We start from the raw sequence: 27,998 nt of genomic DNA, 5'->3' as shown, positions 1-27,998 counted from the left end.
AGACCATGACAAGAGATCTAACTATATTACAAATGACTGACATAACCACACTTTGGGAGGTGGGGTTGGGGGGAAACTGCTGAGTAGATATGGTAAGGCCAAATAAAGATAAATAACTATACACTGCACTCTAGTTGATAAATATTTTTCTTGTAGGGGTATGGTTTAAATTCTGAAGCCACTTTACACATACTTTTTGTATACATATATACTTTTTGTATACATATACACATATACAAATAGGTAAATATAATGAGTCCCCTTTTTAACTGTCAGAGATCAAATTGAAGGGGAAATGCTACAACAAACCTCATGGTTGTTGGACTGTTGTCAGAGGTGTCAGTATGAATCAGCATGAATGCGTGCCTATAAATATGTATGTGTATATATATGTATACAGATTGATACAGGAGTAAGTGTGGATATGTGTATACATGGCTCAGTGTACTTTATTTCCTTGCTCTGTCTGCTGAGGACCTACCAGCAGTGACATCCCAGTAGCCACGACCAACCTAGTACCCAGATTTTGGTTTCTAAATACCACTCTCTAAGGAAAGGGACCAGGGCCTTGGAGAAGTGGTTTATTTCAGTGCTAAGTCAGTGAAAATATAAGATGAGCCTAAAGCATTTTATCGTGTCAGAAATTAAGGAGATGCCCTTAAAAAGAAAGAATTTTTAAAAGGTGGGCATGTTGAAAGGACATAGGAGCCAACCTGAAAGATCTCAGTGGGCAAAACTGGAACACTTTGAATCACCATAAAATAAATAGCAATAGTTATTAGATTATAGCCCAGAGAATAACATTAATATCCATGAACCCATACCAATAAGAAATAAATAACTGGATAAATGGGAAAATGAGCAACTCTTTCTTACAAAATTCCAAATAATAAATGTGAAAGGTAAAGGAAATAGCAGATCTCATATCATTAGACTATCACAGTAGTAATCGCTACAGATAAGAGCAACTGAAAAATGCTAACATTACTGGGAGCAACAAGGTATTTAGCTCAAAATCTACCCTCCTTCCCCCAAATATTTGTTAATTTTAAAGGGAAAAGTTAGCAACTTCACGGAGAAACCGGACAGACACCACCTTAACTAAGTGATGAAGGTCAACATTATCAGTAATAAGAAATGGGTACTTTGAGACTCCTGGTGTGATGCAGTAAGAATGGCTCATTACCTCTGGGGTCATTAGCCCCCAAATCTGTAAGCAAATCTAATTATGAGAAAATAGACCCAAACCAAGGGATACTCTACAAACTCCTCGACTCTTCGACAGCGTCAAGGTAGTGAAAAACAAGGAAAGACTGAGCTGTCACAGATTGGAGGAGATCAAAGAGATGTGAAAAGTCAGTGCAACTTGGGATCCTGGACCAGAATCAAGACATTAAGTGGAACCACCAGTGAAATCCGGATGAAGTCCATCAATTAGCTAATAGTATTGTGTGACTGTTAATTTCGTCATTTTGATGATGTGCTATAGTTACGGAAGCTGTTAACATCAGGGGAAGCTGGCGGATGGGTACACAGGGATGCTCTGTTCTATCTTTTAAGTCTTCTATAAGTCCAAAATTATTTAAAAATAAAAAGGTACTTTTTTAAAAGCTAAATGACACACAAAGAAGGGAAAAGTGATGTATTCTTTGATGGAAGGTTGGCAGTGACTGGGTGAGATGAAGGGACGTCAGGAGCAGAAAGGGACTTTGTGTATTGATAAGCCACACATCCGTCTAGAGCTGGGTTGGCTGGGAAGGAAAAGGACTTGGCCAAGGACTCGATCCTGGTAGCGTACGGCAGGACTAGCACACAGGATCCAGGCTCCTCAGGGGCCTCTTGGTCCCTCCTACTTACCCCCCACCCTGTCTCTCTGCCCCAGGGGAGGATTTTCCCACGACTGTTCTGACAATACTGTTGCTGCTTTGCCTGTGTTTTGAAGTGGATTTCATAGTTAGATTGGTTAGATCCTGGTTGGATTCCTTGCTGAGTCAGACAGCACCCATGCTCCCTCCCGGGTGTCTGTTTTCATCACTCCACCCTCCAGGTGACGGCTTACATATTTGTCTTATTCTTTTCAGCAGAAGCTGGAGACAAGCAAAAGACCTCCGTCTGGAACTTCCACTCCCTCCAAGAGCACCTCGCCTACGCTCACGCCCTCCCCTTCACCCAAAGGGCACACGGCCGAGTCCTCAGTGTCCTCCTCCTCTTCCCATCGGCAGTCCAAGAGCAGTGGGGGCTCCAGCAGCGGCACCATCACAGATGAGGGTGAGTCTGCCAAGGTCCTAAAATGCCGCCCTTTCCTCTTCGCCACTGGGACCTGCAGGTGCTCTTGATTGCGATAGCCGTCCTAAGTTGGGCCTTGAAAATTTCCAACAAAAATTCCTATCCCCTTTCTTCCCTGATCCCACCTTGTATTTTATCTTTCCTGGGCTAATGGTATGGTAAGCTCCCTCAGCTAGTGCTTGAGCATAGGTGAGTTTTGTGGACATACCCAAACACACACTTGTAGACATGCTTCTCCAATACCACTTATGGACCTTGCCCTGAACCTTGTGCAAATTGGAATTCTGTCATTTGCAAGTAATGCAGTGTCCACTCAAACTGGTTTAAGTAAAACTGACTCATCAAGCGGAAGTGTTGAGGGTGTGCTTCAGGCATGTGCTGATCCAGGTACCGTGGGCATGTTTTTCTCCATATCTCAGGTAGGCTCTCTCTCATCTCAGTGGTGGCAAAGTTGTCCCCCAGGAACTTCAAGCTTACTCATTTTCCCTGCTAACTTGGCCACACCAGCAGAAAGTGTGCTACCTTCTGAGCAGGTCCAGCAAAATCCTGGGGTGAATGTTACTGGCCTGCCTTGGCTCTTTTTACAGTGATGGGTCATTTGTCCATCCTTGACCGTGTGTCCGTGCCAGTGGAATGTGCTCATTGGTCAGGCGCAGGTCTCTTGTCTGCCTTTGTAGCTGGTGTCAGGGTCTGCCCTGCAGACTTGGTGAGAAGTGGCTCCTCAAAGGAAAGTCACAGTGCCATTTTCAGAAGGAGGAGGGCATGGATGGTGGGCAAGCAGAAGCAGTAGCTGTCCCCTGTAACCAGGACAACTTTAGAACCTGGGCACATGAACGTAAGCCCCTCCTGTGGGAACAATGCAGAAAGGATGATGGAGTGGGGGCCCAGCTGCAAGGTCCCAGATAAAGATAGGAAGAGAAAAAAGACAAAGGGAGATGAAGAATCCTGTCCTTAAAACTACCTTCTGGTGGTTCCTGGGGGGGGGGGCCGAGGTGGGCAGGAGGGGTGTGGGGCTTTGGTGAGAGATGAGGTGCAGGCAGGTGCAAATCAAGTAGTGTGTCGGAGAAGGTAGAGAAATCTCAGGTGTTGGAGGGCCTCCCGCTCACACGAGGGCATCTGGCTTCGGGGAGGATGGGGCTGAGCATGCTCTGCCCAGCAGGTGACAAACTGAAACCAGCCGCACTGGCTGTGGTCTGGATGGTCCGGACCAAGCTAATGAATGCATGCTGCTGTTGGCATCCTCTTTATTTGGAGGCTGCTTTTATTGTTTTGTTATCTCTAATGCCTTCATTTGTAACTGCTTCAGAGTCACTAGCAACCCCATTCCTCCCCAGCTGTGTTTTCTATGTGGACTGTTGGGTTCCCCACTCCCGAATTCTCCGACCTTGGAGGCTTTTAGGAATTCTAACTCCTAGAGGTTCGGTTAGGTACTCATACCCCACCTTTCTGCAAAACATTGTCGAGACTGGATATCTGAATGCACCGCCCATGCCTATTCTTTTCCCCTTTCCCTCTTCATTTAAAAAGGTTTGCAAAGCCCTAGTCATGATAGAAACAAAAGAGGACCTGATAGCAGTTTCTTTTTGGATTAATTTCTCTGGTGTAGAAAGCCTGGTTTTCCCTTCCAGAGTTCCTGTGTCCTGAGGCAGCAGGACCTTTGTCCTGTGGCCATGAGATTGTCACAGGACAGAGCTGCAACCCAGCCCCCAGACAGCTACTTTTTATGACATTTGTGTGGGAAATGTGGCCCTAGTTGCGGACTACACACAAGCCTTTGTCCTGCCCCATCTTTCCACCAGCCGCCCTCTCGAGACTCCCTCTCTGGGGAGGGGAGGAGCCTGGGCACTGGGTGACATCACCTGTCTGGGTGTTAGGATGGCTCACAGTCTGGCTGGGGATTCGGGAGCAGGCGACAGAAGGGCAGTACAGGATTGTGACACAGATGGGAGCCAATCTGGGTTAGCAGCAGAGCTCGGGATAGCTGGGCTTCACCGAAGAGCAGGCCTTCAGGCCAGAGGGCTGAGGAGAGGCGGGGCAGTTGCAGACCAGAGTCAGTCATCAAATTTATAGGAAGTATACAAGCCAGTGATTAAACACAGCTGTTAAAAGTCAAATTACAACAAAGCGACAACACCTATGTGTGTGTGTGTTTGTGTGTGTATTATATATAATACCTATATAATAAAAATATATGTATATATGTTATATAAAGGAAAAAAGATAATATATATGTAAATCTATATAAAAACACATATGAAAGAACCCAAAAAAAGTCAAATTACATGTATTTACATAGTTACACTAATTAAATTAAAAATACATGGTATTTAAAACAAAATATATTACTAACTTTAATTTTACGAATGTCTGTGCTCTTTATGCAGTAGAAAATACTACGTAACGAGACTCCACTATGCGCATCCCTTCCCAGTTCCACTTTCAGGAACACGGGTTATGCTGGTGGCTTGAAATCAGCCAGCAGGGGGCATTGACTCCATGACGTCAGCAAACAGCCACCAGTCAGGGTTTAGTTTGTTGTGTCCTAGAGCCTCTGACGTCATCTAGACAATGTTGGAGAAAGTTAAATGTGTGACTTGCACAAAAAATTGGGAAAACAGTCTTTCAGGATTTTAAAACCATTACCTCACACAGTGGACTTGCTCCCATGAAGGTCCTATATGCATCCTCATTGTTCCGTCTCATCTTCCATGTTCCTGCAACACCCGTGTTGGGACTGTAGTCCTTGGCTCTGGACTAAGAGGAGGGTAAAAATCAGTGCGAGCGTTCAGTGAGGTGCCTGAGATGCCGCAAGCATTGGCGATACAGAATTTGTAAGAACCAATGTTGTGTGGTGTATTACTGTAATGTAAATTGGGTGCTATATGTCCCTTACACGTGTCCCTCAGTAAAATCTGCAATAAACTTACATAGCTACCTCCGTACGCACATGCATTTCCCTCAGAGAGCCAGCTGTTAGCCACCTAAGCAGCACACTACTATGGGGAAAGGCTGCATCCGTGGAGGGAACAGCAGAAGCAAAGCTTTGGCGTCATAAAACTGTCAGTGGCTTCTGTACGGGCTGGGACTTGTTTCCTCTCATCCATCCTAGCTCAGTGACACTCTCCTGTGAAGCCTTTTCCAGTCCTTCAGGCTGGTCAGCGGCCCCCCTGTCCCCAGATTCCCTTGTTGATACCCCTTGTCATAGCACTTGTCCCCAGTGAGAGACGTGGTGGAAGGGCTGGAGTGTGCAGTGCAGGCCAGGGAGCTGGACCACTCAGTGTGAATTCCTGCTTTGCCATGGACCAGCAGTACAATCTCATCCAAGACGTGGTAGCCCACCTTTTGACACCTCATTTCCTCATCTGTAAATGGGGACGACGATAGGATGGCACTTGTGTGGTTGTTGTAAAGAGCAAATGGGTTATCCATGTGCAGGGTGCCTGATGGTGCATCAGCCTCCATATTTTATCTCCCCAGCCACACTGAGCTCCTTCACAGCACAGACCTTTCCATCCTTGCACTCCCAGCATGTAGTAGGCATGTTGGTAGCTGCTGTAGAATGAATGAGTTAAAAAATGAACTCAGGCCTCCTAACCTCCTGTCCACTCTTCTGTGAATTGCACCCATGGCCCCAGGACCTTTGCACTTGCTCTCCCTTCTGCCTGAATACTGCCTGCTGATCTTTTCCTTGGTATTACACAATTAATTCCTTCATTTACTGCTCAAATGGTACCTTATAAAGGAGCATTTCGTTAACCACACTCTATAATAAACAATGTTCTCCCATTCTGTCATCTACCCCTACCCTGCTTCATTCATCCTCATCGCCTTTGGCCTGGCAGCCTGGTTATCTGTTTTGGTCTCTGTTGAGTCCCTAGAGCCTAGTCTAGTAAATCCCCATCGAATGGGTGAATGAATATTTTTTCAAGCCACCCCCGCCCCCCACCGATGCTAGTCTTGTCTCCTTTCTTCACCCTCCCTGCTCTGAAATCTTACTATCCAAAATTTTCTGTTTTCCCTGGCTCTTTGGCCTTCTGGCTCTGCTCTTCCACTCAGATCTATCCATCCTTCCTTCGGGGAGCCCACAGCCTCCTCACACTGAGCCAAACTCCAGTTCTGGTCTGAAGCCACCTGCTTGTTCTCTTAAGTTTCTCCTCCGCCTCGCTGACAACTTGCTGGCATTAGCATTTGCTTCAGGTGCAGCTACCAGCAGTCAAGAAATCATAATTAAAAGCTGTTCTTGGACAGAAAGTGGAGGTTTAGTCCCAGCAGCTAGAACCCCAAGAGCTTGGAGATGACAGCCATTGGAGGGTCACCTGGCCACAAATCTCCCCATCTTCTCTGTCCAGCTCCCACTTTGGGGTTTGGGGATGGGGAGATGCCAGGGGTGTGCCCTGAGGGGAGGCGTGGCTGACAGGTGGGCTGCATCCCCACAAGCTGAGCTTCGATCTGCTTTCCGTGTTGGGAGTTTCTTGTGACATTTTATTTGAGATAAGGTTGCCACTGCTTTATGAGTTTGAAGACCACTGTTCTGATGCATTTTGCCAAATTCTAAAATATCTTCACATCTTTCCCTCTCAAAGATGAACTGACTGGAATCCTTAAGAAATTGTCACTTGAGAAATATCAGCCCATTTTTGAGGAGCAAGAGGTAAGAATGTTATTTTTGAATGTCCATCAAATATTACTGTAAAAAAAATCAAATATATGGGTTTTTATCTTGCAAGCATAGATTGATCTTTTTCACTGAGACAGCTGAGGAAATGGGAGTTTGTGTTCCGCACATTTAGTTCAGTTCCTCACAGTGAAATCCTGGGGGCCTTATGGCTTGTTTTGTTGTAACAGAATTTTGTTATTTTGTGCACTGCTCTCACTAGTAAAGTTTGTGTCTGTCCTGCCACACACTTTTGTTGAAGGGGATGGACTGACGGGCTGTTAGATCTAATGCAGGTCAAAAGCAAATCCTAGTGACTCTGGGCTGAGTGCCTGGATGTAGGATGTCTGTGTTAATCCGAGAGAGTCCTTTGCTTAAAAGTGCTCACAATCACATTTAAAAAAAAAAAAAAAAATGACCGTTCTGCCGTTTGGCAGTTTCTCAAAATGTTAAACATAGAATTACCATGTGACCCAGCAGTCCCACTCCTGGGCGTGGGCCTAAGAGAACTGAAAACATATGTCCACACAAAAACTTGCACATAGCAGCCTTATTCATAATAGCCAACAAGTGGGAAACAGCGCAAATGCCCACTAATTGGTGACTGGCCAGATGTGTTACTGCCGTACGATGGAATATAATTCGGCCATAAAAAGGAAGAAAGTGCTGACACACGCTATGACACGGCAGAGCCTGGAACACGCATGCTGAAGGGAAGAAGCCAGACACAAAAGGCCACATATGGTGTGATTCCATTTATATGAAATGTCCAGAATAGGCAAATCTGTAGAGACAGAAAGTAATTAGTGGTTGCCAAGGAGTGGGGGGAGGAGAGAATGGGGACTGACTGCTTATACGGGTGTGGGTTCCTTTGGGGAGTGATGAAAATGTTCTAAAATTGAGCGTGATGGTTGCACAACTCGGAATATACTAAAAATCACTGAATCGTCTGCTTTCTTTTTTTAATTAAAAAGATTTTTTCCTTGGGTATAGTTGCACACGGTGTTGCGTTAATTTCAGGTGTGGAGCTTGGCGATTTGACAGGCTTATCCTTTCCCCTGTGTTCACCACAAGCGTAGCTGCCCTGCGTCCCATTACATTGCTGTCACTGTACCACTGACGAATTCCTTAGGAGTTGTACACTCCAAATGGGCGGACTGTATTGTAAGTGAGTTATAGCTCAAGTTTTTGAAAAAACTGACCATTTTGGCCCCATAAACTCCTCTGTAGGCCCACTAGTCAGCTGGTGTAATCACTGGTTTGGAATATTTCTGGGGCCCGGTCGAGCCTGTGACAACGGTCATCATGACAGTGGCAGTCCTGAGACTCGCTCACTGTCCCTGCAAGCTTGAGATGCTGCTGAGGGACTGGCATTTTGTCTTGAGCAGCTGACAGAGTGAAGCAGCCTTCTTCCTCCCTTACTTTCCTGCCGTAGCCAGTGGGTCCTTCCTGCCTCTCCAGCGTTTTAAACCTCCACAGCGATGTTTCTCATCACCAAGAAATCTTTCCCGTACACCACTGGCGGCCTGCCTTTGTGTGCTGTGTTCCGCGCTCTCTTGGAGTGTGCAGGGAACACATCTCAAGGTGTGCTTCTGTTTCTTGAGGTGTCTCTGTGTCACAAGGCAACATTCGTCCTGGGTTCTTAGTTGCATCCCCATTTGGGAGCTGGCGTGTCTGGGGGCACACCTGTCATTCACTATTCTCTGGTTCTTGCCACTGTCCCTTATAGGGAACTGAGGTATGTTCCTGATGAAATATGACACTTTCAGAGTTTTAGAGGGAGGAGAGACTATGCAGAGTTGCTGTGGTCTCCACAGCCTCTGGGGTCGGGGAGGGTGCTGAGGCCTGGGGCAGCCCTGTGGGGAGAGCTGGGAGCCACTGACTGGAGGCTTTCTGTTTGTGTCAGGTGGGGTGAGGTTAACCGAACCAGCTCAGCTGTCCGCCTGTGCTGAGCTCCCCACTGGACTACATAGAAGCTCGACAGCACTGTGTGAGAGTTGCCGTCTGTCCATACAGAGATCTCATGTTCCCTGGAAGGCTGTAATGGGAGTCGGGTTTTAACATCATGGATTGCCCCTGCCCTCCCCTTCACATCCATCCCTGCAGCTACAGAGCACTTCTCAGTCCTTAAGAAACTCCTTAAAGTACCTGGTATGCAGATAGTACTTTTCCCTTATTTCCAGTGCTCATAAAAATGTCTTCCCTTTATATGCTTTTAGTCCTTTTTGAGAAATTGGAAGAAGAATGAAGTGAATATATTTTCTCATCCTCTCAATATTGAAACTGAAGCAGACTAATAATTTTCATCTCTCTACTTGTATTTGGATGGATTTAGCTACATATATTGAAAAATCCCAGGTAGTAGTATCTTAAACAAAATAGAAGGTTATTTTTCCCACAGAAGGTGTTCAGTTGAGTCATCAAATCTCCTTCTAGCTCTCTGCTCCACTAGTGTATATGGCCCTCATCCTCAAAGTCCAGAATGGCTGCTAGAGCTCCAGCCATTACCTCCACATTCTAGGCAGCAGGATGGAAGGAGAGAGCAAAATGATACCTGCTCTCTTTTTTTTGAGAGACTTCCTCAAAGTACCATAAACCTTCTTATATCTCATTAGCCAAAAGTTTGTCAATTGACATACTCATATGCAAGGGAAACTCAGAAATATAGTTCTTTAGCTTCATGGAAATGCCTAGCTGACAACTAAGATTCTATTACTAAAAAAAAAGTATTACTAAAAAAAAGTAGGGCATGAATATTGAAAGGGCACAGATGTTTCTGCCTCATCCTGCTAACCCTTCAGAAGTGCTCACGTGAGGAGAATTTAGTCTCTGGTTCTCTCCACCTAAAATGAGCTGTGAGGGTTTGGTAGCCCCCAGGGTTGATAGAGTTCAGAGATTGAGAAGGTCCGTTCATCTGGGGATGCAGTAGCATATTGACTGGTGTGGTCATTCAGTCAACCAGCAAACACAGCTCAGGTCTTTGCCCTCTATCAGGCCCTCTACCAGAGCCTGACCCTAGCAATGGCAGAAACGCCCAGAGCATTCTGGGAGCCCAGGAAGGGCGTCCTTATTGAATGAGGGCCAGAGGAGATGTTGGCTGAGCATAAACTGACCTTCGAGGGAGGGGAGCAGGGTAGAAGGGCATCTGGGAAGAGGGAGCAGACATGCGCAGAGAGCCATCAGCACTTTGGCCTGTTCAGGGCTTGAATGAGGCTGGTGCATCTGGGGCAGAGAGCAGAGCCTGATTGGGCAGGGCCTGGCCGGCATGGACGTGATCTGTGCACCGTGGTCCGGAGATCTCTGGCCTCTGGTATGAATGGTGGACCAGGGTTGATGGGGGAGTTACGGGCAGACTCACAGGAAAGGAGATTCCAGTCAGAAGAGGGTGGCCGGGGTGGGGGGTACCATAGGCAAGAGGTGCTGAGGAGCTGGCCATGGGGACAAGCTGGGGGTGGGACCGTGGGGAGTGTCCGGCCCAGCCAGGGGCAGGCAGTGTCTGTCAAAACCATGTCATCTGCTCTTTCAGGCCCTCGGCCCCTTTTGAGCTGTAAGGTCCCAGAGAGACGCAGGGAGGCACCTCCCAGGGCTTAGGGCTGGGGTCGGAGCAGACCCTTCCCCACCAACTCACGTCTGCTTCAGGGTTGTTTTAATCCAGGAAAGTAAAATGACTATTTAAAACAGAAAAGGAAAGATGGGGGACATTTTTCAGAAAAAAATTCCTCTATCTCCACATGCATCAAATGTTTCAAAGAAAAAATTTTAAAAATCTTGTTCAGTATCTCTTAGGGAATAGAAAACAAGCCTGCTTTTAAAGTAAAGAACTAAGGGTTTTCAATAAGTTATGAGAGTTTTATTTTAAATGACAGCAATATTATATTACATAAAACTATAATGTTTTTGTAATTTATTTAGTTTGCAAAGCTTCATGGAAGCCCTCTGGGTAGACCCTGCAGCCACAGTAAGTTAGGTTGGGGGAGGATTCATACATTTCAGGTGGGAAACTGAGGTAAGCAGCAAGTGGGGATCGAGGCCCTGTCTGTCTGCGTCCAGGCAGCACTGGCTCTGTCCCACGCACGAGCTGGAGAGGCGGCTGTGGGCAGCCAGCTCCCTTCCACTTCTCCCTGATGACTACCATTTTGGGGTCTAATTTGCAAGGGCACATACAGGGGACAGAACCCCTTAATTCTTAGGGAACATCAGGTGACATTAGCAAGGAGGCCGTTGCCCCCAGGAAACCACAGGAGGGAGGTCAGTGGCTACAGCTGCAGCATCAAAGGGTGACATGGCCCCTCAGAGAAGAGGAGGTACTGTGGAGCCCACAGCCTGGGTTCCAGTCTTGGCTTTCACTGACTGGTCATGTGACCTTGGGGACTGAATCTCTCTGTGCCTCAGTTTCCCCATTCCCCCAAACAGAGGATAATAATCATCTCACCTTATGTCATAAGGCTTAAACGACTGAGTCTGTACCAAATAGTCAGAAAGTGCCTCACACGGTGTTAGCTTTTGTGTCCTCCCGTCGTCACCTGACAGTGAGGCTCTGGGACAGACCTGGGGTGTGTGGAGTCGGCCTCCACCTGCTGTGCTTGCTGCCTCTGAGCAGGACAGACACTGCAACATAACAGCCACATAGCAGGGCAACCTGTTGGTTCTTCGCCTGGAGCTGAGGCCCAATCTGGGATGACAGAAATGTCAGGGTTTTCCCTATAGCAGCCAAGGGTCGTGTGGCTTTGAGATGCTCTTGTTCTGAGCCCTTCTCAGCTTCAGTTCTCCGTGCCCTTCTTCGCTTTATCACTTCTGCTTGCTGACTTGCTCACTCAGTCTTTCCACAGTCTACCTCTCCCTGGTCCTCGGCGGGGGAAACATGCTGAGTCCCGCCATATATGTGCATTTTCTGTGCGGTTTCTGATCTCTGGGCAAGTGCAGCCACCTGGGATCAAACTTCTAAGAGCAGCTTTGGATCTGCAGCATGCCGGCCACCCAGATTATGTTCTCAGAGACTCCCCTTCTTTGTGCAATGGCCGGAAGTCTTTCCACAATGCGCCTGTCCTGGGATGCCCGGGCCTAGAGCTGAGGAGAGTTAATCCTTCATAATTCTTTCAACTAAACTTTCATCATAAAGTCATCATAAAGTAAATCATAATTAATTCACTGCTAATAAGCACTAATAGCTCATAATCATGATATTTCTGGTGTGGATGGGGGGGAAAATGAGGCGTGGCACCCAGCAGATGGTAACGAATCCCCCTTCTCTCTTTCCAGGTGGACATGGAAGCTTTCCTCACACTCACCGACGGCGACTTGAAGGAGCTGGGTATTAAGACAGATGGATCCAGGCAGCAGATCCTGGCAGCGATTTCTGAACTGAATGCGGGCAAGGTATTGTTCTCGATCTTCTCCTCCCGTTTCAAAGAGCAGAGAGCTCCACTAGGAGCCTTACTAAGCCCTCCGTGTTCCCGAGGACATCTGTGGTCTGATTTTGTCTCCTCTGGCACATCTGGCAGAGGGCGGCCCCATGTGCACACTCCTTACCATCGAGTGCTCCCCACCTCCTCGTTCCTTTTCCAGATCTCTCTTCCCATAGAGTTAGCAAAAAGACTCCCTGTGGTCATTTCAACCCACACGGCTGGGTATTGCCCTCCAGTGTACAGTGGAAGCAAAGCTGTCGTCTAAGAGGGGCCCTGGAATCAGGCCCTCCTGGGGGTGAGCCCGCTCCTCCTCTTACTCACTGTGTCCCCTAGAAGTCATCACCTCCCTGAGCCTTGCTTTTCTCATCCACTGGGGGCTGTGGGGTCATTGCCAGGACCAAAATGCTTAGCAGCACCCCTGCCACACACAGACCCGTCAATCACTGTTGTTATTGTTGGCATTCTACATTTTTGTCTAATGTTAAATTTCTGTTTCACCAGCTTTAAACCAAAGATTAACGATGCACCCCCATCAAAGCACACATGCAAGAAACAATTAAAAAAAAAAAAATAAAAAGCATGAGAAGTGAATCACCACTCACTTGGCAAACCTTAGCCCAGTTGCTGTTGGGCTATTCAAGCTCCTTTGCTTCCTGGTTTCTTCCCTAATGTGGGCTGGACGTTTCTGTCTCCAACAGGGGATAGGACTTGCTTACCTGTTGCTGTTTCACGCTCGGCCTGACAGCCCCCTCTTGTTAGACAATCATGCCATGTCTGGGGTTTTGCCATTACAAATAGCCCTATAATGGATATCTCTGCCTTGTTCCTTTCTCTTCTGTTGTTTTGTTCCTCGGGCTGTGTTCCACAACTCGAGGTCGTGTCAGAGAGCGTGACCGGTCTTACGGTTCTTTCTGTGTACTGCTGGGTAGGCACAGAAATATTGAACAGACTTAGAGTGCCAGCAGCAAATAAATATTCATGTAACCCTTTATCATTCACAAGATGCTTCCCATACATTTCCCCAGTTAATCCGGAGGCCAGATCTTCACACTTGCCTTGTCCAGCTGGCGAGGGAACAGAGCCTCGGGGAGGGACTTGTGCCCAGGTGGAGAGGCGGGCAGGCAAGCGAGGCAGGACCTGCACCCGGCTCCTCTTCGTATGTCCCCCCAGCACATGCTGGGCATGGGGGGGCTCCTGCCGGCCCCACTGGGGTTGGGGGGAGATGGGGTCGGGCCTCTTGCTGTCGCCATCATCATTACTCTTTCACCTGTTTATAGGCTGCAAGGTGGTCCTTTCAAGTGATTTATTTGGCAGTGCTTCTGGCGCCTGTGTTTTACCTTGAGTTTTTACTGTCTGTTCTTTTTGTTCTGTAAGTGGCCCATTGCTAGACACAGCTCATCTGTTCCGTGGGCCCAGGCTGCCTCGCTTTACAGACGGGGAAGCTGAGGCTCAGGGGTAGATAGCCCCAGCTCCCAGACCGGCACTGTTTCGGCTCTGCTATGAGATGTGAAGAGCAGGGTGGGGACGGGGGGGTGAGGCGGGTATGGGAGTTGCTGGAAGTTGCTAGAAGTGGGCCAGTCTTGGATGGTAGTAAGGGCTTAGCCAGGGAGGTGAAGCCCCAGGGTGGTGCTGGGGCATCGACGAACCAGAGCAAGCACTAGTCTTCGGAGCATTGATTTATTGATTGATTTTTTTGAAGATTTTTATTTATTTATTTATTTGACAGAGATCACAAGTAGGCAGAGAGAGAAGGAAGCAGGCTCCCCGCTGAGCAGAGAGCCCGATGTGAGGCTCAATCCCTCCACTCTGGGATCATGACCTGAGCTGAAGGCAAAGGCTTTAACCAACTGAGTCACCCAGGCACCCCTGGAGCATTGATTTAGTCATGAAAAGTAGCCCTTGGATTCTCTGCCATGTCCCAAGCATGACGTGGATGATGACCTCTGAGGCTACGTTGTGCCCAGCACTGCTCTCAGCAGTCACTTCTAGTCATTTGCTTAACTTCACAAAAGCCACTGAGGCTGGGTCCAGTTCATAAGTGAAGGAACTGAGGCAGAGGGAGGTTAAGGAACTGGACTGAGATCGCACTACTGGTAAGTGGCAGAGCCAGAATTAGAACCTGGACTTGGTTTGTTGACCACTCTGCTGCCCTGCCTCGGTGTAAGCCACAGATGCGTATGAAGGAGAGCTCCTGACCTTGAGCGAGGGCTGGAAAGACAAGGTCCTGGGAGACATCCCCAAGGAAGTGGCAGGAGGGCTGGGATGGAAAGAAAGATGGGAAATTTTGGGTAGAGGGTAGAAGAGTGCAGACCAGGCAGAGGGAAGCTTGTATGCAAAGTCCCTGTGGTGAGCAGAGGTGTAGTACATTTCAAGAACTCAGGGAGTGCTGGACCTGAGAGCAGGTGGTGTGGTGTGCGGGGAGCCCGGATGGGACAGATGGGGCCCCCAGGTGGTTGAGGGTGACCCAGTCAGGTAAGGGCAAGGGCTTTGGGGAGCAAGTGGCTGAGTGATGGTAGAGGGATTTGGCCCAAGGTTTGCAGGACCTTTCCTGCTTCTGGCCTCCAGAGGCCAGACGTGTGAGCCAAAGAGAGCATGGATGTGGGGGAAGCCAAGCCAGTTGAAGAAGGACAGGAAAGGTTCTAGATGTAGCACCAGTGAGGACCATGGAGGGGTTGGGAGGACAGGCCAGGAGCTGGGTGTCACTAAGAGCCTAGCCCAGGGCATTGTAGATGGTAGCTGCTAATGCTTCCAAAGCCTCCCTTCTGCCCTCAGTGATCATGGCCTTTATGGCCCAGGATCACAGAAAGGAGGCAGATGGGACTGGCTTGCAAATCCCAGGAACATTAACAGCTGCGATCCGAGTGGATGATGTGGCAGCTCGAGCCAACTCCAGAGGAGAACATCTTTCTTAATGTTTGCCCAGACCGGGACCTTTTTCATTTTCTCTCCCATTCATTGCCCCCATGCTCTATTACTGTAGCAGTCTGTGTGCTGCACCAAACAAGGTCCAGCCTAGAGAAGCAGAAGCATCAACAGGTTCGTGGTTCTCAGTTCAGGCTGCATCTCCAAGGACCATCTACCAGGTGGCTTGGGAATAGCAGGAGTTGGTTCTCATAGCCTCGCGGCTGCAAGTCCCAGACCAATCTGCCAGCGTGGTTGAGATCTGTGAGGGTCCCCCTCCAAGTTGCCCACTGCCACCTTCTTATCGTGTCCTCACATGGCAGAGAGCAGGGAAGCGAGGTCTTTCCTCTGTCTTCTTCTAGGGACACTGTTACCATCATGAGAGTCCCACCCTGTGACCTCATCCAAGCCCTGTCACCTCCCAAAGGCCCCACCACCTCACACCATCCCATTGGGGCTGGGGTTTCAACATAGGAGTTTGGGTGGTGGGGACACCTTCCTTCCTTAACAGTGTTCTTTTGGGGGGCTGGGTGCCAGCTGACCAGCTCTCAACCGAGAGACCTGGGTGCTTCTGACCCACCAGACCGAAGGGCCGGCTCATCCCACCCACGTCCCTTCCACGGGCAGCATCTACCCTCAAAGTCAGCCAGTTCCACATGGAAATAGGGGCAGAGGGAAGGTCTGAATTACCAAGCAAAGTCCAGTGGACGTAAGGACCGTGCATCACAGCGTGTCCTAGAGCAAAAGCATGACTGGGAGAAGCTAAAGATCACAAAAACAGCTTGACCCCGGGGTGACCATTGCAGCTATGCACTGCTTCTTAGAGGAAAGAAGTTCTCAGGCCGATCCTGGCTTCCAGGAGCCCTTTGGATGGCCTTTGGAGGCCCTGGGCCTCAGCTCTTCTGGGCTGGCCCGCCTCACCCCGACTTCAGGGCATCCTGCCTCCTTCTTGATGGCTACAGGTGTCCACTCCCTCTTCAACATCCATACTTTCTCTTTTGCAACCCAGCCTCAGCCAAGAGGGACTCCCTCGGTGGCTCTGATGCTCTGGACACATTCAAGAACCCAGACCAGGACCCGAGGGAGGGAGGCCCAGCTTTCCTTGTCCACCAGTGTCTTCATGGCTGTGGTCCACAGCATAGTGGGGGGTTGTGGACCCAATTTAGTGGTTCCCCAGCAGCATTTTAAAAAACAGAATAGCATAGAAAATGTCAGCATTCTTTGCAGGTAGGAGGGTAAAATTTGTTCCAGTTGTATGTATTTACACGTAACAAGTTTATAACCTAAAATGTGTTTCTTGCACAGTCAAAAAATAGAACATTTTAACCTAAAAGGTTTTATGTTTGTTTTGTTCTGTTGGTGAAAATACCAGGAAAGCAGCATGGGTCCACAGCCTTCAAGCCACAGGCCTTCCGGCTGAGCCTACCCCCCACCGCCAGTATGCAAGTTGTGATGTGTACTCGAGTGGGCTTATTAGTTGACTAGTTTCAAACAGTTTATATGTTGGAGAAGGTCAACCAGAAACTTCACCTGAATTTCACCTTTCGTTGGTCCAAAGCCATTGCAGTCTTGCCATCTTGTGTGTGTGTGTGATTATCAAAGAAGCACACATTCATTTTACGAAGTTTGCACAGTTGCCAAAGAGGGCAAAAGAGTTCTTAGAGGAATCATGATCCAACCAGCCAGAGGCCAGTGCTGTTCACATTTGGGAAGATCACCCAAATGTGAATTTGGAGGCCAAAATGTGTGCCTCGTGTTTGCTGCCAAATATTTTTCTCTGCGGAGATAAATTTGGATCTATAATTTTACCTCCTCCTTTCTTCATTTAACATTAAATATATGCAGTTACTCGTGTCATTAAAAACTCTTTTTAATAGAATACATTTGCATGGATGTACTAAAATTACCTTATTTTAAATCCCTACTTGTTGGATATGTGGATATCCGAACTTTCTATTAATAGTGCTGCAGTGGGCAACTTTGTGTATAAGGCTTTCTAATTATCTCCTCAGAATAGATGTCTAAAAGTGGACTCATGGAGTCAAAGAGTCTAAATCAAGGTATAGGGCACTTCCTCCTGAATTACTTTCCAGAAAGAGCCAGTGAACTTCCCACCAGCTGGGGGCATGTGGCTCCGCGTCAGCAGATCCCCGCCGGCACTGGGTACTCTCGATTTGCTCTTAGATGTTTATTAATTTAGAGGCCAAAAAGCGTGCCTCGTTTTAATTTGTATTTCTTTAACTACTGGTTAGACTGAAAATGTTTTTCTACGTTTCATGGCCATTCGCTTTTTGCTTTTTAGGAATTATCAGGCAGGTCCTTTGAAGCGCAGGGGCTTCTAAGGGGCAATTATTGTCATTGTCTTCAGTCAGCGTGGACGCGGGGAACAGTTACGGTTTTCCTTGTCTAGGGCTCTCTCCTTAGTAGGAGGCGGAGTGCTGGAACCCTGGCTGGCCCTGACCTCGTCTCTCAGGTGGTTCAGGCTAAGGTAGCATGTCATAGTCACATGGCCATTGTTGCCCCTGTTTAGTTTTTCAGCCTTCTGCAGTTTGCCCAGTGTCACCCCGTTCATTATCCCGGGTCAAGCCTCCTCACAGTCCCAGCATGTCCTCCTGTCCGCCATTTGCAGATAGGAAGTCCAGCAGTGCGGGGTCTTGCCTGGGACACCACTGGGAGGGAACCGTTGAATAGAGACTCGCCGTCTTCTGACCCCACGTCCCTGCCTTGCCCTCTGCCCTGCAACCTTTAGGTTTGTGTTGCTGGACTCCGGGGGGTATTTTTCTAGCTTATTTAACTTAATTGGAAGGATTGGCATGCCGGGCTGTCTTACTGCCTGCTCAAGTGTCTAGGAGGCCTGGATGGTGGTAGAGGTCCCGGCTCAGGGCTCATGGAGGGGTCCCCTGGGACCTGAAGAGACCACGAAATGAAAGAAGAATTTGAAGTCTGAGCTCATTCAGTGGACTTCTTTTTTTCCCTTTTTACTCTTAGCAGAGAACAGTCTGCCAAAGATTATTCATTTTTAATCTGCTTTACATTTTGATCACATTTGTTGGTTTTAAAAAATATGTGTTTAGTCCACACTGCTATCCTCTGGAGGACAGGACCTGTCAGCCTCCTGCTGCCCACACAGGATCTGATGTCACCAGCAACCATTTGAGTACTATTATTATCCCCATTTTATAGATAGGGAAACTAAGGCCCAGAGAGACTAAGTGTCTTGCTCAGGGTCACTCAGCTAGTAAATGGGAGGAATGGGATTTGAACCCAGGCTGTTTGGTTCCAGTCTCTGGTCTCTGTGTATTACTGCCTCCCAGCCAGGTATTCAGTGAAGATGTTCTCTGGGCTGAAAGAAACATCCACATCCTCCTCCTTTTCCCATCTCAAAACGTGTGCGTTAAGGGGTAGTGTTGTGGGGGGAATGCTGCAGGGCTGGAGTGAGACATGAATCATTGCCAAGAGCAATCTGACATCTTTTGGGCAAGGGGGAGTATAGCAGTTCAAACTCCCTGTGTAGCAGAAAGAATTCCGCTCCCACTCAATTCCCTGGAAATCTGAGAGCTAGAAAGACACACAGAGTGAGTTGGGAGGCAACCTCCCTTCCAGGCCATGTGACCTGGGCCAAGTCAGTCCTGCTCCCTGGGCTCTGTGTCCTGTCATTGTCTGGGGGATTGGACCCCTACATGTTGGGGGCCCTTTCCAGCCTTGACCTGCTGGGATTGTGGGTGCTGGGGGACATTCTGAGCCAGCGTGTTTTTATTAAACTCAGTACTCTTTTAATTAGATAATTTATTTTCCCCACCATACCCATGGGTTTCTCAAGTATGAGTTGAGCAATACCAACACTATGTCAATTGAACTAATAGTTAAAAGATTTAACAAGACATTGTGTCTGTTTTTGATTTCCTCCACAGGGACGCGAGAGACAAATTTTACAGGAAACCATTCACAACTTCCACTCTTCCTTTGAGAGCAGTGCCAGCAACACCAGGGCCCCAGGAAACAATCCCTGTACATGATCCTCCCTCCTGTGGTGACCAGCGTGAGCTTTCTGAATCCCAGTGCTGACCTCACGTAGCCCATGCTCCAGCCACCATCAACTCCTCCCCATTCCCTGGAACATGCCACCGTGCCTTTGTCATGTTCCCTCTGCCCCAAATGCCTTTCTTCGCGTCTCTTCTCTGCTTTCGTAGTTGGTGATGCTCTTGCTGTAACAAACTCCAACGCGGTAGACTTATCCTCATATGAAGTCCGGTATGGCTGCTTCTGCTTGGCAGGCGGCTTCCCACTGTAATTTGGGGACCCAGTTCCTTTCACCTTGTGGCCCTGTCATCCCCAGGGACCTCAGCATCTGTGCTTCTTGCTGGCAGAAAGGGGAAAGGGGCAGTGGAGAAGGCACAGCTATTCTTAACCACGTTCCTCTCCACTGTTCTTGCTCCATCCACTCCTGCTCAAGTTCCATTGGCCACCGGTAGTCACATGGCCCCACCTGGCTGCATAGGAGGCTGGGAAATGTAGTCTTTGCTCAGGTGGTGGCTGCCCAGCAGCAAGCCTACACTTAGCCAGGGTGGTGCCATGTTTTAGAGGAAGCTTAGCTTTCCCTGACACATCTTCCCATAAAACTTCTAACTTGTTCTTTGTGATCCAAGTCACCGATCCAGTGAAGCCTTCCTTGACTCCCTTACACAGAAGTAACTTTTCAGGCCCCAGGGTCCCTTACTGCTTGTTTAGGACTCTGTTCTAGCACTCGGCTGCACCGACTGCCTACAACACACAGCAGGTGTTCAGGATGTGTGCGTTGAATGTGTTTGTCTTTATTGCGATGGCAAGCTTTTCTGTAGGAAAAAAAGAGTAGGCCTGCTTTGTGATCTCAGGTCCCTTCTTCCTTCTGGCTGTCAGTGTCCTCACCTGCAAGATCTAGGGTCGGGCAGGAGGAGGCTCGGCCGATAGTCTGCTCTGCTCACGCCATGTCGCCGTAGGCTCTCCTGCACGTCAAGGGGGAGCAGAAGACCCTAATATATTGCACTGTGGAGGGACTTTGGTGGTCAAATTTTCTAGACAAAGAAGCCAAGTGTTTGGAATTTCTTGAACACCCTGTTAATGCTATGTTCCTCAGAAGGGAATCGGTCCTTACGGTTTTCTGCCCTTATTACATTTGCGGAGCTCCGACAGTAGCTTTTAGAAGTGTTTTCAAGTGAGTCATTTGGCCAATGCTTGCTGCATTTGTGTAACGTGCTGGGTGCCGGGGCTACAGAGACAAGCTAGAGCCAGTCCCACCCTTGGGGACCTCTATAGGCAGGAGAGGACAGGAATGGTCAGTCCCAACCTCAAGAGGCAGCGTGGCAGAACTCAGGCTCAAAGTTCACCTCCAGCCCTGTGGCTGGCCAGCTGCATGGCCTGGGACAGGTCACTTGGCCTCTTGCTCAGAGCGGAGAGCCGCTGTGCAGAAAGCTTTTAGTCTGTACAAAGCACCCAGTAGCCAGCAGCCTTCACAGAGTTCTTGTCTTTGCCATGAGCTCCACCAGGCTGCGTGCTGATCTCCTTGGGAGGTGTGGTCACTCATGTCCCTCCCCAGCCACGAAGGCCTGCTCCCCCTCCATTGGCTTTGCGGGGCAGCTCTGACCACCTCATGTTTCCCCCACCCCTGCCTGCCCCTGCCCGTTGAGACAGCTCCTCCTCCCTCCTCCCATCCTCCCACCGGCAGCAGCCTACTTGCAACACTCCCAGGAGAAGGCTGCACTTTAGCCGTCACTGACAGGCTTATTTGTAAATAGCCCTCAAAGCCAGGCCTTTAAGGAGACATGGTCAATGTGCACGTACTCCATGCAGCAGCTTGAGGTCAGTGTCGTCCATCCTCTTTGTCACCCCGGAGAGCACTGCACATCTGGGAGACCCACAGAGTGAAGCTGTGTTCCAGTTACACAGCCCAGGGTGGGCAGAGCTGGCCCAGACCTGGCTCTGGTGGGCTTCCAGGCCCATGCCTTTCCACTGATCCACACAGACTTCCGGAGCTGGAGGTACCGGGTATCCTCAGTGTTGTATGTAATGTACTGATGTCTCCAGGGCTTAGTTCTCAATAGGCCAAAGGTTGTTTGCCCCTGAAATACACTGGCCTCTGAGTTACATGCTCCGAGGTTCTGTGTCTGCTTCCTGCTGCTGTACTGGTTTTTCCACAAGCCCCAGCATGCTGCTGGGTATGTTTGACTAAACATCTGCCACACACACAAACTGTGCTGGAGGGGGCAGCTTTCCTCATCTGATGGCCCAGACAGAGCGGGGCTGATTCCCATCTTGCAGATGGGAAAACTGAGGCTCCGGAGAGGTGCTTCTCTTGTCTTTTCCACTGGAGTCAAGTGGTTCTAAGGCTTTTTCTCCCAGGCAGTTTGTGTGCTGTCTGATGAGAGATTTCTGGCACACTTTCTGGGGCATGATCTTCCCCTTCCTCGTGACACTCCACACCCCGCCCGTGTATCCCGCCCCCCAACCCCCACTGGCCTGTAAGAGGCCATTCTCCTCCATAGGAAGTATTTCCCTTGCTCAGTGACCTGAACCAGCATTCCCCAAAGTGGTTTCCTTGGAACACTACTTCCATGGGATGTTAATGGGTTTTTCATAAAGAAAAATCAAGGGAGTGTATATGTGAAAGTGGGGTAAGGCACTTTGTGATCGGATAGGTTTGGCAGGCACTGGGTTAAAGCCCAGTTATATGACTGTCTTGCTGCAGGACATCTCAGGACCTTCAGCTTGCCTGTGTTTGTAGGGCCTCTTGGAGGCGGCTGTGTAACATGTAGCATTTCCCATATGTTTGCGCACAGAGCACTTCTTCATGGTGCTCTTGCAAGACAGGTTCCTGGGACGCTGTCCAGGAAGCCTTCTTTGACTGGGACAGTGGCAGCCATGAGGATTCAGCTGCTGGGAGTCAGGTGAGGGGGCACTCAAGGGCTTCAGTTGGGTCAGGGATCCTCAGTCCTCCTCTGTGCCCAGCATTTCCTGGCAGAGGGGCCCTGCTTTGGCAGTAGGACATCAGGGTTGGGGAGTCCCCTGACTTTTGGGTGATTGGGACCTAGCTCAGAGGACTCTCCATCTTTTGCAGGGGAGAGGGCCCTGTTCCCCAGCCTTAGTGCCATAGCCCCACTGGTGTGTGCTGTGTGTTCGTGCCACATCCCCCGCCAGCCAGGGTATGCTCCCACCTCCTTCCTTTGGTGCTAGATCATTCGATAGAAGCCAGCTAGTTTTGCAAGGAGAATGCTTACATTCACCAGACATGCACTGAGCATCCAGCCTGTGCCTGCCCTTACTTGTGTTTTGGATCCAGAGTTGAAATATGCACATCTCTGCCCTCAAAGTGCCCAAAGTGTCTTAGAAGAGACAAGCATATAATAAATGTGTTGCAGTGCCGTCTGAGGAGTCTTATAATGACTTATAATGAAGGCATGTGCTAGGTCCGTGGCTCTGAGCACATTGTCTGTGATGGCTGAGGTTTGGCCCAGTAGGAGAGGGCTAGCAGATGAGGAAGCCAGCGGGCCCCCAGACAGGGACAGCCTGTGCGAAGTTGGTCTATATATAACATTTGTGCACTACATGTTGCTTGGGTTGTTAGATACCTGTGTTTCTGATTTGGGTTGGGTTTTATTGTTGTTTTATTTTTTGATTTGGGTTTTTAAAAATGCATAGAAACAGTCTGTCCCCCTGGAGAGAGCACTGAATCTAGAGTCAATCCTAGCACTGGGTTTTTGATCAGCCACTTACCGGGTAACAGCTGGCTTTTTTTTTTTTTTTTTTGGTTAGAAGAGGCTAGTGCTCTCCAAGGTGCTGAATATCAGATGTGAGTGAGAAAGCCCTTTTTACACCGTGTTGAGCCATGCAGATTTGAGAACTCTCCACTATGGTTGCACATCTGAAGTCAATCTCAACCTCCCTCTCTATCTCCCTGTCCCCCTCTCCCCTACATCCCATTTGCCCAGATGTAGCCATAGCTAGGGAGGGGAGCAGAGGGTAAGGCCAGAAGAAGGGGCCTCCCGCCAGAGGGAGCAGCAGCTTAGGGGGCTCTGCTGGCCTCAGAGTCCAGGGAAGCAAGAATTGTCAGAGGATCCCCACGCTCCAGCAGTTCTGACTCTGGGGGGTTGTGTCTTTGGGATTCCCAGCAAGGTGAACAGAAAGAAGCAGGAAGGCTTTCCAGCCAAATTGCAGGAGCTGATCCAGCAAAGAGGAAGCAGGAAACCCTTCGGTTTTCTCTTACCTTGGAGCTGCCCAAGGATGCAGCCATGCAGGCCAGGATCGGACTAGGCTGCTGTGGGCACCTACGCTGACCCATGCCGCCAAGAACACCTCCCAAAGCTCGGGACTCTTCTTGGGAAGATTTTGCAGCCCAGCCTGAAGGTATTGTGAAGCATCATCTGTGCCCATCTGTCCTTGTCCATTTCAAGCAAGATTATCATGTCTTTTTAACTAACAGATCCTGTTCAACATGCAAGGACACCCGATGTTTTTTCCTGATAAAGTCAATACCAAATTCTGTAGGACAGGCCAGAGAATGAGTCTCCTCCCCAGGAAGTGGGAGGTGAATCACCTCCTCTGGGCAGGTTCTCCTTAAATATATCTGGAAGGCCTGCCAGACTCGCCACTGGCCTCTGGGGGTGTCTGCTCCTCTGGAACATGCCACCTAAGAGGGGATTAGACTCTGCCTGAAATTTCAGCCCCTCATCTAAAAAGCCAGTCTGTATAGACAGTGATTCACCAAAGCTCGGGATGACAGAAGGGAAATCAACACAGAATCACCTGTAGTGGGATAGAGCAGAAAGCCCAGTTCATCTGTCTCCAGTTCTTTCTAAGGCAGAAACCACCCAGGGATCCCTCCTCAGGGCCCTGACCAGTGGGGTGAGCCAACCCCACCAGGTTCCCAGTTCCTGTCGGAGCCAGGTCCTTAGGGCTACTGGACAAAGGGCATGGCTGTCTTCTTCAGGGAGACCTGTCTCTACCCTCCAGGTGACTGGGCTAAAGTTTAGCCTTGAGTCCTCCACAAAGCCACTGTATCCTTTGATATTAGACCAAGTTGCCATTTTGTTTCAGCTCTCCTGAGTGGGTACTCATGTTCCTCACCATCAAACATCACTTTTTATTATTATTTTCTTCGTGAAGGGACTTGATTTCTTTAAAGGACTTTTGTTTGCCAAATGTGTATTAAATAACTGTGGATTTGTCTTCTCATGTTGATTTTGCTCATCAAAGGCATAAATGCTGCTTGGCTTCCTTCCCGTGACAACTTTTCCAGTGCAGGCGTCCGCAGTGGGCCGGTGCAGCTATGGGCTGCCCTGTCTCTCCCACACCTGCCCCGTTGGGCAGCTCTCTCAGCCCCTTCATGCCAGGTCAGTGACCATGGCACACAGATTTTGTTTTTCCATCATGCATCATGTCCTCTTTGATCCCCATCATCTATTTCATCCAGTCCCCCCACCCACTGCCCCTCTGGTAACCACTAGTTCTCTACAGTTAAGAGTCTGTTTCTCGGTTTCTCTCTCTCTCTCTCTCTTTTTTTCCCCTTTGTTCGTTTGTTCTGTGGCATAAGGACATTAATCTCACCAAGGTCCCCCGGGTAACAGGGAACAGCGGGTCTGAATGCAGGGCTCACCTCTCATTCTTAGGAGGGGCCACGTTTTCTCCAGGCCGTCTTGCTCCCTTTCAACACACAGAGAAACATTAAATTGGTATGAGCCCTACCAGTAACAAAAATAAAACCTGTTAGTCTGTATGGCTTGTTCACAATTTTTTAAAAATTCTTTTTGGCAGGCCGGTGGGGCGGGTGGGGAGGGTGGGTAGCGGGCTGTGTATGCTCATGAAACACTATAAATAGCTGGGAGATTCTCTTTGTTCTAAAAATTCTTACAAGTCAGGGCCTGCCTCGTGTCCTCATCTTCTGCCATCAGTGCCTCATGGTGGCACACTCGGCGCCATAGAGCATACGTACAGGAAGTGGAAAGAAGCAGCCAGAGGAAGGCCAATGTCTGTGGGGCCCCAGAGGGCAGGGCAAAGATCCTGGGGAGACCATGGGAGTAGAGCCAGCTTTCCATGAGGAGGAACATTCCGGGAAGCAGAGCTCCCTCCAGAAGGACCCCCAGAGACTGGGCCGGCCTGGAGCAGGACAGCTGCAAGGGGGTCACATTTTGAATGAGGATTGGACCCAGCAGTTGGTTCCCCAATGGCCCAAAGGTGGAGACCACTTGAGAAAAACCAGAAGGCGAGGAGCTTACCTGACAATACACACATTTTGTAGGATTGGCCTTGATACGAGTCGCTCCTACTCGGCAAGAGCAGGTGGTGGTGACAGTAGTTCTAGTTTTACTGATGCATCAATCTAAGAGTCTAAGAAACACTGTGTTAGGTCACTTTTGAGGTCCCTTCCTGCCCTGTGATTCTATGAAAATCTATGAAAAGAAGGCGGAGTAGTTTATCAATAAATTAAATACAGAATTACCATGTAACACAGCAATTCCGCTCATAAGTATATACCCCAAAGAATGGAAAATAGGTATTCAAAACAAAACAAAACTTGTATGCAGATGTTCAGAGCACCTTTCACAATAGCCAAAAGGTGAAAACAATACAGACGGCCATCAGCAGATGAAGGGATAAAGAAAATGTGCTATAGCCGCTCGGAATACTTTTCAGCCCTGAAAAGGAACAGAATGCTGCCCCGTGCTGCCACCTAGACAAACTGGACAAGAGACTCCGTGTTACGTGATTCCATTCATATGAAATGTCCAGAATAGGCAACTGGTAGAGCCAAAGTTTGGGGGCGCTAAGGAAATGGGGAGTAACTGCTTACTGGGTAGAGGGTTTCTTTTGGGGCGATGAAGTTCTAGAACTAAATAATGATATGGTTGTCAATCACAGATGTACTTAATGCCACAAAATTGTGCACTTTAAAATGGTTAAAGCAGTAAGTTTTAGGTTATACACATTTTATCATAATCTTTAAAAAAGAAGAAAGACGAGGGGAGCTCATCCCCTGGCTATTTGTCCATCCTTCTCCCGTCTGTCTGCTCGTCTGCACCTTGTCATCGGGGTGACAGATCATAACCACCCCAGGGTCTTCCTCCCTTCTCCCTCCCACACTCATGTACACACTCCTCTCTGTGCCCTTCATCAGAGGGTCTCAAGCCAGTGTCTCTAGGGCCTGGCACAGAAAACCCTCACGCATGAGTGGGTCTGGCCTCGTCCTGGCTCTGGGAAGGGAAGTCCGTTTGGAAGGCGGGAACTTTCTCCAGGCGCCAGGTAACCTCACACGCTCCGGGCCGCTTGCCCTTTCTCTGGCTCTCACTTTTCCCCAAGGGCCTCGGAGCTTCTCTGCTTCACTTGCTCACAGGCTCTTTCAGTCAAATAAGTGTCTCCACTTTCATCACAATCAGAAACACTCCCTTTGAGTCACAGACCAGTGTTTTCAGAAGCCCTTCTGTGTTGGCATGGACACCCATTGGATGAAGGACTTCTTCAGCTGTCGAGTTAATACCTCTGAGGGGCCCAGTCTCATCAACTCCCACTTACCCCAAAAGCAGCAGCCTCCAGCCCTGAGCCCCAGCCTCCCTCTGCCCAGTCCCACTTGCCCCTGTCCTGCCATGAGGGTCCCTCCCAAGACAGCTCTTAAACCACATGCCAGGGTCTAATGTCCACTCAGAGTCTGCTCCTGGGTCACCCAGCCTGTGAGCAGGGTTTATAAAGGGGGAGGCTGTGTGTGTGTGTGTGTGTGTGTGTGTGTGTAGGGGAACTCAGCCATGGAGAAGGATCTAGAACTGAAGGGTGTACACCCATGTCGCTGCAGCTTCTGTAGGTCAGCTTCATCAGTGAGATGACCTCAGGGAAAATGGGTTTTACTAACTCCTCATCACAAACAGTGGTCAAGAGCCTGAGTCAGGATCCTCTGAGAGAATGCCCACCAGGCCATCTGGAGCCCCACGCTGGCTGAGAGGCCTGTGGATGCTGGCAGCCTTCCTCAGGTAACCAAAGCTCTGTTTCTTCACCATCTCAGGCCCTGGGGATGCACCAAGGGAGCAAAGCAAGGTCCATGCCTTCATGGAACTTACGATCCCGGGTGTTGGTAGAAATCCTGGCTCACAGGACAGGGTGAGGAGTAACTGAGAGAATCCAAGTAGAGCTCAGCATAGTGCCTGGCACAGGGTGAGTGCTCATGGGGCATCCGCTGCTTTTAATCACTCATGTCTCTCCCTGTTCCTTGGGGGTCAGGGCCAAAGGAGCTCTGTGCCAGTCACAGGGCAGGGGACATGGTGCTCTGCCACCTTAATGAGCCCTGAGCTGCTAGCCGTCAGAGGGGTCGGGTTATGGACTGGTAGTAAGGGCCAAGGAAGCACCAGCCAGGTGAACTGCAATAATGAACGGAAAATACGTGTTTATTGCAAAGCAATGAGCTTAACACACGTGGTTCAGTTTACAATCTGCCATTGTTTAGGAAGAACACAGAACAACGCATTGGACCAAAAAGCCCAAGGTGCAGCCTATGTTCTTTAGACCTGTGTAATAGCCCTGTTTGATCCACATTCTGTCACCCACTTCTACATGGATCACCCAACCTTCCTGGGTTGCGTTGATTTTTTTATTTAAAAAAGTCTATTTTAAAAGAAATGCACAGGTCATTATCCATAAGAGTATTTTGATGAGCAAGATGTGACATGCATACATTTTTTCATCCTCTCTTGAGAGCCCTGAGATCAGGTGTAGCTTTCACCGGAGCCCCGTGGGGGTTC

At 49.0% G+C, this 27,998-nt stretch overlaps 1 protein-coding gene across 1 annotated transcript in view; it reads left to right on the top strand.

Annotated features, from left to right (window-relative positions):
* The window catches only part of ANKS6 (ankyrin repeat and sterile alpha motif domain containing 6), a 49,252-nt gene extending 24,261 nt beyond the window's left edge, over positions 1-24,991 (top strand). Inside the window, 4 exon segments of the mRNA XM_047700258.1 lie at positions 2,085-2,268; positions 6,870-6,937; positions 12,200-12,316; positions 19,158-24,991. Coding sequence (XP_047556214.1) covers positions 2,085-2,268; positions 6,870-6,937; positions 12,200-12,316; positions 19,158-19,262 — 474 coding nt within the window. The 3' untranslated portion in view covers positions 19,263-24,991.
* Positions 24,992-27,998: the final 3,007 nt, after the last annotated feature.

This window comes from Lutra lutra, chromosome 13 (assembly GCF_902655055.1).
Source record: "Lutra lutra chromosome 13, mLutLut1.2, whole genome shotgun sequence".
In the NCBI taxonomy this organism is placed as follows: Eukaryota; Metazoa; Chordata; class Mammalia; order Carnivora; family Mustelidae; genus Lutra; species Lutra lutra.
Note: the sequence above shows the minus strand (reverse complement) of the source record. Positions and strands in the feature narration are given on the sequence as shown.